This window comes from Helianthus annuus, chromosome 14 (genome assembly GCF_002127325.2).
Source record: "Helianthus annuus cultivar XRQ/B chromosome 14, HanXRQr2.0-SUNRISE, whole genome shotgun sequence".
Taxonomy (NCBI): Eukaryota; Viridiplantae; Streptophyta; class Magnoliopsida; order Asterales; family Asteraceae; genus Helianthus; species Helianthus annuus.
In genome coordinates, this window is record NC_035446.2 from 111,951,381 (window position 1) to 111,965,452 (window position 14,072).

Here is a 14,072-nt window from a genome sequence, read left to right on the forward strand (position 1 = left end):
TAGAAATGTCTTATTTGTAAAACGCAATGGCCTGAAAACACATAAAAAAGTGTTTTACCTAAAACGCAATGCACCAAAAACACAAAGAAATGACTTATTTGTAAAACGCAATGGCCAGAATACACTTAAAATGTCTGTTTTCTAAAACGCAATGGAATGAAAACACATAAAAAGTGTTTTACCTAAAACGCAATGCACCAAAAACACAAAGAAATGTCTTATATGTAAAACGCAATGGCCAGAAAACACTTAAAAATGACTCATTCTAAAACGCAATGGACTGAAAACACCTAAAAATGTGTTTTACCTAAAACGCAATGACTAAAAACACTTAAAAATGTGTTTTTTTTCTAAAACGCAATAGTCAGAAACCACATAAAACTCTCTTATTTCTAAAACGCAATGGACACATAAAACTGTCTGTCACTGTGAACTGTCTGAATTGTCTACGAATTACTGTCTTCGAAATGAGCCAATTTCTGGAAAATTAAAACGCAGCTCAACCCCAGCCAGCGGCTCTGCCCCTTAGACCCCGCCAGGGGCTGCCGCCCCTGGGACCCTGCTACCGGGGGCTGCCGCCCCCGGACCCCCGCAAAGATCGTAAAATGCAATGACTAAATCAAAAATCCAAATCATGAAAATGAAATTAAAGAATTTCTTACATGGATTGAAGCCGATTTCTTCATCAATTGACGAAATTTGAATGATAGAAACACTTATCAACGCTCGAATCGAACGAATCGAGTGATTATCTCCAAAATCACCGGAAAAACGAGATTTTTTTTGTGAAATTAAATTGGGTTTTCTTCAAAAAAAGCTGAAGAACACGTTGATCGGGTTCTGAATCATTGATTGGTGATGAAAATCGCACTATAATGTAGTGATTATTGAGATAGAAAGTGAAGAAATAGTTGAAGATGGTGGGTTTTGAAAATGGTGGGTTTTTGAATTTACTGGGTTTTGAAAAAGGAAGAAGAAGAAGTTGGATTGACTAAAATACCCTTTCTCTTTATTTTAAAATTTGCCACATGTCATAATCCTATGGCTTCCTATCCTTTCTAGCGAAAATTAACTTCCTATTTGATCTTTTCCCAACTAAACATACTTAAAATATTGGGATATTAGATTTAAATAACTCAAACTTTCATAAATTAGCCGATAGTACTCTAACTTTTTGTACCACACCACTCCCAACTTTCAATTTATTGGCCGATAGCACTCACAAACTAACCTATTACTAACCCAGTTTGCTGACATCAGCTGCCATACCACCAAACCAGTGCCACGTCATCAAAAAATCCAAGTAAGATACCACGTCATAAAAAAAGCCAAGTAGCTGCCACGTCATCAAAAAAATTCACTTTAGATGCCACATCACCACACAATTATACATCCGCAAAAAAAAGTAAAAAATTGAGTGAGTTAGGTTCAGTTACATGTAGGGATGAGCATAGTTCGGTACCGGTACCCAGTTTACCGAACCGGGTACATTTTTGGTACCGATTCGGTACCAACTTTTGACTTTTTCGGTACCGGTCCGGTATGGTACCGGTTCGGTACCGGTATTTACCGGTTTTTATCCTCAAATGCTGGTACCGTACCGGTACCGAACCATACCGTACCGGGTATATTCGGTACCGGTCGGTACCGAGCTGATCCTAGTTACATGCATGATGCGCGCATTTCCTACCTGCTGGTCAAAGCATCACATTGACTTTCAAACCAAAACAACCCGCTTTGTGGCTCGCACTTCCTGAATCTCTTCTGAAACGATAACTTGTTGCAGATCGTACGGTAAATTCCCTCCATCTCTTACAGTCTCAGATCTTAAACTTTTTTCATTTCCTCATACTAGATCTTCTTCAATTGCCGCTAAAAATCTCTGATTATAATAACTTAGGGTTTGTTTCTGAACTAGATCAGAATAATAACTATCTGCAATATGAATTACGTTTGTAGATTGTAAAATTTGTAGCAAGTCTTGATGTCATGTTATGAGAAATTTCTAGATTGTATAATTACATGAGAAATTCAACATTAGTGTTGATTTAGTTTAATACATTTGCCCTAAATGTTTGTTAATGGTTGTTGAAAATTAAAATTACTAAGCCAAGTGTTTCATCTTTCAATTGATAAACAAATGTTGAAACATAGATATCCTCATGGTCTGTTAATTGTCAGCTGAGGAATGTATACATGATTTACTTAATCGAATGATTGCCGACATTTAGGGTTTTGTACGTTGATGTAGTTAAAAACTTGAGCTCGACAGATTTGGGTATGGAAGCAGATACCGAAACGGCTAGAGGTAGCATGATGATTGAGCAAGATGTTACACATAACAAACAGATTGATCCGGAAAAAGCTCGTTTTCCATGCTGCATTGTATGGACACCTCTCCCGGTTATTTCATGGCTCCTTCCTTTCATCGGTCATGTTGGGATAGGCAGAGAAGATGGTGTCATCCTCGATTTTGCAGGGCCCAATTTCGTCTGTGTAGATAATTTTGCATTTGGGTCGGTGGCTCGTTACATCCAAATAAACAAAGAAAAGGTAAAAACTAAATCATATGCTTGTTTGAGTTGTTTCCAAGGGTTAATCTTAGTGATTATCATGCCTTACTTGCTTTCTGTTTATAACAGTGCTCAATTACTTCCAATCCATCAACGACTTTCAGAACCGAAGAAGAGTATGGGCTAGTAGAGTCGGGAAGAAACCGATACACGTGGGATGATGCATTACGAAAAGGCACACAAGAATACCAGCACCGAGCCTACAACATCCTTAGCTGTAACTGCCACTCGTTTGTAGCCAACAATCTCAACAGGTTGGAGTTTCAGGCTGGCGGGTGGAACGTGGTTAACTTGGCAGTGTTAATATTGTTGAAGGGTAATTGGGTAAATAACGCATCTATGATTCAGTCTTGTTTGCCGTTTGTGTTGTTGTTCTTCATTGGAATCACCTTCGGAGGGGCAAGCTTTCTAACATTCTTGGTATTCTTTGCATTTCTTGTTGTTGGATGGTTTTTTTGTGGTACTTATTATTTCAAAAACTTTATACATGTCTAGTAGCTCTTTTATTCATAGAAACATGTAGTTTTACTAAATTTGTGTTTGTTAGATTTTGTTACATGAAACATCACCAAAGTTTATAGAAGTTCTTATCCTTAGAATTGTGTTTGTACCATTAGAATGAATCAAGAATATGGTTATTTGTAACAATAGCTTAACAATTGACTTTGACCACACAAAATTTATTTATATATCCCCATGAACTGCACAGAAAACTCTCCATGATGTTCAGTTCACTAACTTATGTAAACTAGCATTTCTAACTATGATTAAATGAAAAAAAAAAACCCTGTGAAGAAACTAATCTAAATAAATATTGGTGTCGGATTAGTTGGGACGTTTGGCGTGTTCAGCTCAACCCCTTGAAGTCGGACCGCAAACAGCTTCAACGGTCAATCGTTTCAATGTGTTTGGACACGGGTCTTGACCAAAGTTGTTGTTTGATATGGTGACTGCACATCTCTCTTTTCCTATGCACCTCTGTACAACACAAAATCTATTAGCCCCTGCTTCATACAGTACAACTGAATACGCTACAAGCTAATGAAAGCATATAAACTAGTACCTTGCTAACAACACCGTACGAAGCGCGGGCATGGCAGGTTCCTCTTTGGAAGGTACCGCACGTTCCGATAGGAGTTCCGAAGCTTGCAAATTTAATCGAAGATATTAATAAACCTGGGCCGCACTGAAGGTGAATTTTTGGTCTACGAATTGGTAGTGTTTTCCCGTTGCTTTCAGTCTGCCAGTTCGTGATGTTTGTGTGGTATTCAAACATATCAGCACATACACTTGTCATTGATCTCTTTGTTAGTGTAATCCTCCTTGGATCGCCCCCGAGTTCTTCAAAAAGTACCAATATATTGCCTGTTGGTTTTAACCATGATCTGGGTACATGGTACCTGCAACATATTTTAGACAAAACTGAAACCGAGCTTTGAAAATTGAAGTTATTTGGTGTGTTGGTGATTTAACTAATTTTACCATCGTTGGGTTGGTCGACCGCAACCAACTTGACACTTAGTAGGGCGATAATTCCCATTATAATGACACCGCCGGCAATCACCAGTTGCATAAGCAGTCCAATACCGTCCAATGCTTTGACCATTGATCCACACTTGACCCTTCCCCATACTATGCATGTCTAGTGCCAACGGTTCATTGCCATTAGGTTCATTGAAGTAAGCCTGAAAACATTCTAGATGGTTAGGTTTGTTAACAAGCTCGCCGGTCACCACAAACCCACGGGGTTCAGTTCGTCATACCTTGTGCCATGTTAGTGGTTGGTTCTTTTGAGTGATTAGCGAACTTTCCTCCCATTCAACAGAAGACATGCCGGTTGTGGAAACAGCATCCATGGCCTCACCCTTTAAACCAACCTGAGTGAAACCGTGAGTGACATCTTAGTACATAACCCGAACATACAACGTAAATAGGGTCAACATGAGTGGATCAAACCTGGTAAGACCATTTGGCGTGGGTCAAGTCCCGTTTTCCGTGGTCAAGACCATATAGAACCACTGGACCTAGTACTCCGGTCTCCCAACTCTCATAATGTCCCCCAATATTCTTACAAAAAAAAAAAAAAACATTCGTGTTAGAGTTGATTGAGCATTGTGGAATCAGCGTGTTAAAAAGACAAGAAGCTAACCGATAATCCCATGGCAACACTAAGTAGCGCAATTCGGTTCACTCCAGAACGGAGTTTGATCTTATTCTTGTATTTGATTCTCCTATTTTCCCTTGTTCCAAAAGCCGAACCTTAAAACAATAACCAGGTTAAGGATTCTGCGTATATTAGTCATCTTTCTTTCACTATCACCAAACAATACCTGAAAGTTCTCCGTTTATGAACACATGAAGAGCGTGCCCAGTTGACTGCACTAAGAGCTTTGGATGCTCCCCGCCATGAAAGAACGATTCAGATGGCCCGACATCAACACTGTAAAGTCACATTTTAATTCGAGTCATAAAAACACTTAACTTTTTTAAAATTAAAAAGAAAAAAAGAGAGAATTAGAGTTGCACAGTGACACAGTCATACCTAGTTATATACCAAAGATAATCACTAGCATCTCTAGTGACATTCACTTGGTCCAAAAGACCAAATGTGGTGAAAGCAGAGTCTTCATCACTAGTGGTTAGTTCTTCACTATATGTCTGCCATGATAATATCTGAGAGTTGGTTGGTAACATCGCCATTCGTGTCGATTGAACTCCAATCTGCACAATTTGTCAGATGTTAGACAACAAAATCACACCATTGTTAGTCAAAAGTCAAACGCTAATTAAATGACGTACTTTGGCTGTGTTGAAGACGATATTGTTACAATCGGGAAGAATACTGATGGACCATGGAGGCAAGTTATGGTGCTTGTTATTGAACGTCACGCGCGTGGCATTAGCCGTGTCATAGTTAGATAGAAATGCTGCACAATGTCCTAATTTGGAATAGTATACGTGCGCCTGGAGATCAGTAACCGTTTAGTACAAATTTTCCACATTTTTAACCGAAGTTTAAATTTGAGTTCAATGAAGATGAGAACCTTTTGATTGGCTCCTAAAGAGAAGACGGTAGGATCTCCAGAAACTAAAGCTGGTTCACATCTTTTGATCGCTTTGTGAAGCTCCGTTAAATGGCCATACTTCGGCTGTCTGATCAAGCCTAAAAATTAAAGATTAATATCAATAGTCAACCCTTCCATTCCATTCACAAGAGTTTGACTTTTGAAATCAAACAAACGTAAATATATGGATTGGTAACAATGTGTACAAGTTATGAAGTATCGATCCTATTCGGTGTTTAAAAAATTACCATATTCGTCCAGTGGAGCATCATAATCGTAACTAGTAGTGATAAAAGGGCCTCCTGCAGATCGCCCAAAGTTCGTGCCTCCATGGTACTGTCACGTTTCAAGTCAAAACGATCAACTTTTGTACGCACATTGTATCATGGAGTGAAAATGACTTTATAAGAAAAAACAAACCATGTAGTAATTGACAAACGACCCGCCCTTTTGGATGAATCGTGCAACAGCAAACGCCAAATCTTGAACGGGCCTCTTGTGAACCGCACCACCAAATTCAGTAAACCTGTAGGGGATTAAAGAAGTTAAGAGGTGTATACATTTTGATTATTTAACTTTTTTTATATGATGTAAAGTGTAATGATCCAAAATCGATACCATCCAGTCCATGCCTCGGTCCAAATTGTTGGTTTGTATGGCTTGTTGGGTTTGAAAGCATCACAATAGAAACCATTGCATGTATTTATCTGCCACATGATGTTTATGAGTTAAAAATTGGGCCCATAGCCCACTAGCCCAGGCCCATAAATTTTGACGATTAGTAGAAAATGGGCCGGGTTGGAATAGTGCTTACAATAGGGTCCGGGGCATCCTCTTGTTTGCACATGATCCAAGGGACACCTGTCCGCAATCCAACGGCCATTTCGGCAGCCCAAGTCATGTAGTTATATCCAGCAGCTCCAAATTTCTTATCTAGTGCCCCATACTCATTCTCTATCTGTACAGCTTTTACTACATGAGATTATGCAAGTGCTTGTGTGCTTGAATTTACAACTTTGCCATTATCAAACAAAAGAGAACCTGAGAGAGAATGATTGGGCCTCCTTGGGATTCAAACAGCTTTTCATACTTCATCATATTCACAATTTTCTCAGTGAACCCTTTCATAGCCCTCTGCAAAAATTAATAAAAATATATTTAAAAAATAGTCTATTTTAGCATTAAAGAAGATGAAATAAATTGTTTATTGAGAAAATGTCACCTTAAATGGCTCATTATCAGTTCTGAAACTAATGCCAGGCACATACTTCAACCAAACTGGAAATCCTCTGCTCAAATTGTTAAAATAACTGTTTAATATATAAAAGTTGACATTTTTTTTTCATAAGGGTTTCAATTTCATTGACACTTATAACACCATTTTAGATATATTTTTTTTCTGAAAAAAGATGTTATAAAATTATTAAATTAACTACTATAAAACTTAATTAACACGGTTGTTAATTACTATGTGTAGCATATTAAATAGGGAAAATTACCAAAGTGGCCGTTTGACCAAGCCATTTTCCAAAATAGCCATTTGACCGGGCATAATGCACCCTCCCATCAAAGTGAACTCCCATATTTATGCACCTTCAATCCAACCACCAGCTAGCCGACACGTGTCCCTGAAGCCTGAACCGGCTTTATGCCGCGTCGCCTGGCAGCCGAGCCGCTTCCCCCCCAAGCCAAGCCGCTTCGCAGAACACCTGATTTATGCCGCTATGAGGACTGCCTCGCCGAGCCGCTTCATGTTAAAGCCGAGCCGCTTTACCCCATTCCAAGCCGCTTCATCAGACTTCCAAGCCGCTACACCTCCAAGCCGCTATAACCTGTTCCAAGCCGCTTCATCAAACTTCCAAGCCGCTACACCCTGCAAACGAGCCGCTTCAGCTTCCCGCCAAGCCGTTTCACCTTGGTCAAGCCGTTTCATTCCAATTCCAAGCCGCTAGACATGTTTTTTTATTTATAATTTCGTATGTATAAATATACATCTGTTTTTTGTCTTTTACACACATCTGTGTTTTGTCTTCTCGTTATCTTTGTAGTAATACATTGTTTGGTCACGTTTAGTATAACTCATGGGTGTTAAGTGTGTGATATACACCGGGGGTAAGTGGGAGGTTGTTAACGGGAACATCGAGTATGTTGCCGGTCACGATTGTATTACTAGACGTGGTTTAGAAGTTGAAACTACTTTTTCCTACATCACTTTTTTAAGTTATATTCGAAAGATGTGTGATATTCAAAATATTACTCGGATATCCTACCGGATGTCTTCGTTTGCAGATCCGATAGATATAATGAATGATAATGATGTTGTTTTTTCTTTAATTTGGCTAATAGTAAACCATTTGAATTATTTCAGTTATATGTCATTCAAGAACCCGGTGTTGAGTCTTCTGATTGCGCATTTTTAAACAATTTCAAAGTTCCTGATTTGAATTTATCTTTTGATGATAGTGATAAAAAAATTAATGAAAACTGTACCCAATTATATTTACCGAGTAATACCCAAGGCATATCTTCTATTGTGTTTGAGCCAGGCCACATTTTTAATAGCAAAGAGGAAATGAAACTTGAATTGGGTAAAAAATGTTTGATAGAACGATTTGAGTTTAAAGTTGATAGATCGTCTAAATCACGGTACGAAGTGTCATGTTGTGTTGATGGTTGTGAGTGGCGTTTTAGGGCATACAGCTTTGCTGGTGATAGCGCATTTTACGTTAAATATTTTAACGATAAACACACTTGTTCAAAGACGCTCACACACCCACATTTTCGTCAGGCAAACCCCCAAGTTGTGGGTCATTATTTAGTGCCTCAATTAAAAGACGGTGGTCGAATTTATCGCGGAAACGAGATAAAGTCCGATTTTAAACAAAATTTAGGAATTGATATTAGTTACATGCAAGCATGGCGTGGAAAATGTCATGCTTTAGAACTCTTGCAAGGTACAAGCAGAGATTCTTTTGCCGAACTCCCAATCTATTGTTACAATTTGGAGCGGGCGAATCCGGGAACCGTGACTCACATTTGGGTTGACGACGAGAGTCGGTTTGAAATGGTATTTGTGGCTATTGGTGCAGCGGTAAGTCGGCATGGACCTTAATAATATTTTTTTTATCTTAAAATATGATGGTCATTCACTGATTTTTTTTTTCAGGTTCGTAGTTTTATGCGTAATTTAAGACCTGTTATTATTATAGACGCTGCCCATTTGAAGGGTGAATTTAAAGGAACATTGTTTTTAGCAGTTGGCATGGACGGAAATAACCAGATTTTACCAATTGCCTATGGAATAGGCAAATCAGAGGATGGTGCTTCTTGGACATGGTTCCTCTCAAAGCTTAAAGGTTGTGTTGGTGAAATTCCAGATATGGCGATCATATCGGATAGGGTCAATTCAATACATTTAGCTGTAAGCAACGTGTTTCCACACGCTTATCATGGTCTCTGCTGTCGACATTTAATGGTGAACTTAAGTTTACCGTCGAATAAAAAAAAAGGAATACGAGAGCCTCTGGTGGAAGACCTGTAAATCTTACCGGTTGTCTGATTTTAATGAGTCTTTCCACACTCTATGTCTTGCAGTTCCTAGAATACGGAACACTTTAATAAGTATCGGGTTTGGACGGTGGGCAAGAGCGCATTGTCCCGGCAATCGATATCATTATATGACATCTAACAGTGCAGAGTCAATTAACGCTTTGTCTAAAGACTATCGTAAATTGCCAGTAACCCAACTTATTGAATTTTTCCGTCAATCTGTTCAAAAATGGTTCTATGATCGTCGGCTGGAGGGAATTAAGGAAAGACATGAGCTTACCCAGTGGGCTCAAAAAAAAATTGCAAAGAAAATTGATGGGTCTAGAACTTGGACTGCCGCTGGTGTAGGGTTGAACACTTTTGATGTTGACGACAGGAAAAAACGTGGTTTTGTAAATTTTTACGATCGAACATGTAGTTGCCGTGTTTGGCAAGTTTCTGGACTACCCTGTGGGCACGTGATTGCTGTATCCAAATTCTTAGGTGAAACTGACTGCAGTCATTATGCTTTCCGATGTTATTCCAATGAAGTGTATAAAAAAACATACGAGGAAGCGATTAATCCTCTTCCTCATAAATCTGAATGGGAGATACCAGAAGGTCTTATAAATGTTCGCCCCCCCGCATATGACAAAACGTCAGTCGGGCCGTCCGCGAGCAAACAACAGAATCTTGTCTCGAGGGGAAGAACCCACGCCTCTATATTGTGGTAGGTGTAAGTCACACGGACACCATCGTGACGTTTGTTCAGCCCCAATCCCATCGCAACAACGTTCGCGTAAAGGCAAGGAAACCGTTGCTCACGAAGACCCAGGAAATAATCCGTCTGATAATTATTTTCCGTCTTATAACTTGGGAGATTTTTAGTTTTAGTGTAGTATTTTGGAATTTTTTTTATGCACAACATTCTGTTGAAATCCTTGTACTTGAAAAATATATTTATATTTTAACTTGAATTATTTTAACATGCATAGATACAAACATCAGTTTTTTGTAGGTGTGAATCGGCCAGCGTAGAGTTCATCCGCCATGTACCGTCTGTATCTGACACAAGCATCCTGTAGATTTTCCTCTTCCCATGTCAATGCAAAGTTTTGAACAAGTTTTTCCGAGTTTGCACCGAGTTTTTCGTCACTCGTAGTTTCTATTTTAGTTTATTTATTAACTATCAATACCCCTTTAATTTAACTAACCTATTAAGTTTTAATATTTAAAAACATAAAAAAACCTTAAATAGCCACAATTCTTTGGTGGGGGATAGCTATTACCGCGGTTGGGGGGTGGGGGTGGGGGTGGGGTAGCGGTGTGGGGGGGGGGGTGGGTGTGGGGTAGCGGTGTGGGGGGGGGGGTGGGTGTGGGGTAGCGGTGTGGGGTGGCCAATGTTGGCTATAAATAGCCACAATTCATTAGTCTCCCAACATAGTAAAAAAACCATTCACCACCAACATTAATTAAGTTTGTTACTTAAAAAAAACACAAGATGGTTAATTGGACAGAAGAAGAAGAACTAGCATTAGTAACAGCTATCGTTGACGCTAAACGAAATTTACAACGCGGACAAACCGCGTACTGGGGGCAAGCGTTTCAACACTATCAACATCACGTCGGCAACGCGCGACACAACTTAAACGCGTGTCAACACAAATGGCGTGATCTTAAACCGAAGTTGGATCGGTTTAAACGTTACTACAACCATGTCCCGGCGGCTGGGTTGAGCCACGATGATCGGGTATATATCGCGAGGGTCGAGTTTAGGCACGAAGAGAATACGGATTTTAAGTTGGTTGACCACTTTAATATTTATCTTACTTTGTAGTTTTTTTTTTTTTAATGTTATGTAGTTTTATATTTTTAGGATTTAATAAGTAGATTGTGTAATATTGTTAGGATTTAATAAGTAGGTTGTGTAATATTGTAATATTTTTAGGATTTAATATTGTAATATTTTTAGAATTTATAAGCCCGTTTTGTATAATATTGATTTAAGTATAATGTTTATTATTTCTAATTCAACTCTTATCGATAAAAATATATACAAATTTCCGATATAAATCATGATTAGTTATTTAAAAAATTATATAAACGATATTTCTTAGTTTCTTGTGCATTTTTTTAAGTAATTGTTAAAAAAAAAATTAATTAAAAAAACATAATGATACATGCAAATTAATAATAATAAAAGTTTCAAATCAAAGGATCTAACATAGCGGCGGAAAATAATTTATTAAAATATTAGTTTATTTAATTTAATAAAATATTAAATTATTAAATTAATAATTGATAAAAAATAAAGAGAAAAGAGATAAAAAATGAATTCCATTATTCACAATATTCAACCGAGTTATTAAATATATGGAGAGAAAGAGTATTTTGATATTTTTGGATTTTTTTTTATATTTTTTGATGTTTTTTGATGTTTTTTGATATTTTTTTGATGTTTTTTTATATATTTTGATATTTTTTAAAAAATGCAACTGTCGCGGCTCGGCTTGTACTTTACGCGGCTTGGCTTGTAAATTAGGCGGCATGGCTTGTACTTGTGGGCAGGCGGTGAAGCGGCTTCGCTTGGGGGGAAGCGGCTCGGCTGCCAGGCGACGCGGCATAAAGCCGGTTCAGGCTTCAGGGACACGTGTCGGCTAGCTGGTGGTTGGATTGAAGGTGCATAAATATGGGAGTTCACTTTGATGGGAGGGTGCATTATGCCCGGTCAAATGGCTATTTTGGAAAATGGCTTGGTCAAACGGCCACTTTGGTAATTTTCCCTATTAAATATATTGTCTTTAAATGTATAGAACCTACAGATTTTGCCATTTATGTACTGGGTGACTTGAACAAAAGGTAATCGATCATTGGTTTCTATTTAATAAGTTTTTGCTTTTAAATTATTTAAAAAAACAACTTGGTTTCTATTTAATAAGTTTTTGCTTTTAAGTTATTTAAGAAAACAACTATTGTTATTATATTTATTGATATTATCAGTATAAAATCAATCATTTTCTTTTTGTAATATTTTTATTTATGAATTATTAAAACCTAAATAAACATAGCCAAAATAGGTATCAAGTTTCGTACATTTAGTTAAAGTTACTAGTGGTTTGTATTTGATCCTACTCCTTTTTAATACATTTGAAATAATTTAAAAATCAAACATTGAAAGTTATTTCTTAACAAAAGTAATGGAAATTACCCAAAATTCCACTCTGCACAAACATAAGGTCCAATTCTGAGATGAGCATAGAGGCCTGCTTTTTGTACCGTCTTTAAGAATCTCACTAAATTGTATCTCCCTTCAAAATTATACTTTTTTTTTTTTTCACATACAAAAAATAGTAGTTAAAAGTATTAGAAAACGGAATGATAAGAAGACATATCATCTAAAAACTAAGTTTCATGATCTAATAATCAATAAAAAAAATACAGTTAGTTTACAGCAAAAAAAAAAAAAAAGATACAATAATTATTAAAAAGTTTGGACTTTTACAGCTCTGAATAAAGCTGAAATATGAGGTAAACTATGGTTGAAAAGGATGGCAGTTGAATGACAAGAAATGCATGGGTTTAAGTTGGATGGTCCCATCCATCTTTACATATGCACACATACATACACGGATTCGGTTTAATTAAAAACTAGTATGAGTTGTGATAATCATGAGAACTCCTACTACTCACGTGAGTTAGGCTACCATTTTTTGCACAGACGCAGATAAAAATGTTATGAACACATATGAAAAAAAATGTCGAGTCGGTAGTTACGCCTGATGTAAATTTTGTTACTGATGTAAATTTTGCATGCAACATTTTTTTTATTTTTTTGTTGGAACAAGTGAATTTTTTAAAGATTTTTTATTTAAAAAAATAACTTTTGGAAGGCCTAGTTCTTATGATTCTCATAACTTAAGAGGGTTGTTATTTTACCTTTTCCCCATACATACACACTATATACACAAACAAAAGATTAGTGTGATTTTTATACAAAAATTCTGATCGACCCCAAAAAAATGTTTTTTAACCCCTCCAATTACCCTATAAAAATCTTGAGTGCGTCACTCCGGCGTACATACATACATAGATCAAAACGGTTATGAAAGTTTTGAAAACATTAGAGAAAGCACATACATTGCCAGGAGAAGGTTCATGAACATTCCAAAACACATAAGTTTCAATGACATCCAATCCTCCTTCTTTAGCCTTCATAATAACATCTTCCCACATCTGCAAATAAACCAATCCAAATTCATCAAACACCCAACAAAACAAAACATAACCAAAACCATCATTAACTTCACCTCAGGAGTACTTCTGGGATAATGTATTGAACCCGACATAAGGATCCTTCTTCGACCATTAATAACAATGGCTTTGCCATCATACGTGACCGAACACGAAATCAATTGGCAACCCAACTGAAGTGCAATGAAAAGCAACAAAACCCGTGTGGAAATCGAGTTGGTTTCCATGGTTTAGAGTGAGATTGAGAGGAGAAATGCGTATGTGAAGAAGAGTGGAGTGGTTGAGGAAGAGCAAGAGTGAGTGATCAGGGGGAAATATTAATATTTGGTGTTTGTGAGGAGGTGTATACGTATAGTTTATATATTCACACGTTGTGGGTGTGTTACCGTGTGTACGTGCTTGGTTTAGTTCAACTTGCTTTTTGAATTTTTTTTTTAAAGGAGGGAAATAACATCGAAGGATGCATACTTGTAAATAATATACTACTAGTAGGGTGCCCGCGCGATGCGACGGGGGCGACACTTTGCATTGCGACACTCGTTTCTGGTAGTTTTCTTATTCGTATAATATTTATGATAATATTTTTATGGTGGATATATGTCATAAGTTTACACGTATATAAAAGTTTTGTTTTTTATAAAAATTAATAATCAAA

At 37.4% G+C, this 14,072-nt stretch overlaps 2 protein-coding genes across 4 annotated transcripts; one reads left to right on the forward strand and one right to left on the reverse strand.

Moving 5' to 3' along the window:
* Window positions 1-1,665: 1,665 nt before the first annotated feature.
* On the forward strand, window positions 1,666-3,358 carry LOC110909010 (protein RTE1-HOMOLOG). 3 transcript variants are annotated; one of them, XM_022154013.2, is made up of 3 exons: window positions 1,666-1,794; window positions 2,252-2,553; window positions 2,643-3,358. In XM_022154013.2, exons 2-3 carry the CDS (start codon window positions 2,281-2,283, stop codon window positions 3,066-3,068), a joined length of 699 nt encoding a protein of 232 aa, XP_022009705.1. In that variant the 5' UTR covers window positions 1,666-1,794; window positions 2,252-2,280; the 3' UTR covers window positions 3,069-3,358. The 3 variants fall into 3 exon arrangements, with proteins under 3 accessions (XP_022009705.1, XP_022009707.1, XP_022009706.1); XM_022154015.2 differs by having other exon boundaries at window positions 1,688-1,794; window positions 2,273-2,553; XM_022154014.2 differs by having other exon boundaries at window positions 1,698-1,794; window positions 2,232-2,553.
* On the reverse strand, window positions 3,209-13,745 carry LOC110909009 (beta-galactosidase 3). The gene is made up of 19 exons (XM_022154012.2): window positions 13,474-13,745; window positions 13,304-13,399; window positions 12,375-12,487; window positions 6,861-6,927; window positions 6,680-6,772; window positions 6,453-6,596; window positions 6,257-6,345; window positions 6,059-6,164; window positions 5,887-5,974; window positions 5,618-5,736; window positions 5,373-5,537; window positions 5,116-5,294; window positions 4,904-5,013; window positions 4,723-4,832; window positions 4,530-4,640; window positions 4,337-4,450; window positions 4,056-4,258; window positions 3,637-3,973; window positions 3,209-3,551 (listed from the first exon to the last, which is right to left on the reverse strand). Exons 1-19 carry the CDS (start codon window positions 13,642-13,644, stop codon window positions 3,426-3,428), a joined length of 2,541 nt encoding a protein of 846 aa, XP_022009704.1. The 5' UTR covers window positions 13,645-13,745; the 3' UTR covers window positions 3,209-3,425.
* Between the last annotated feature and the right edge of the window lie 327 nt (window positions 13,746-14,072).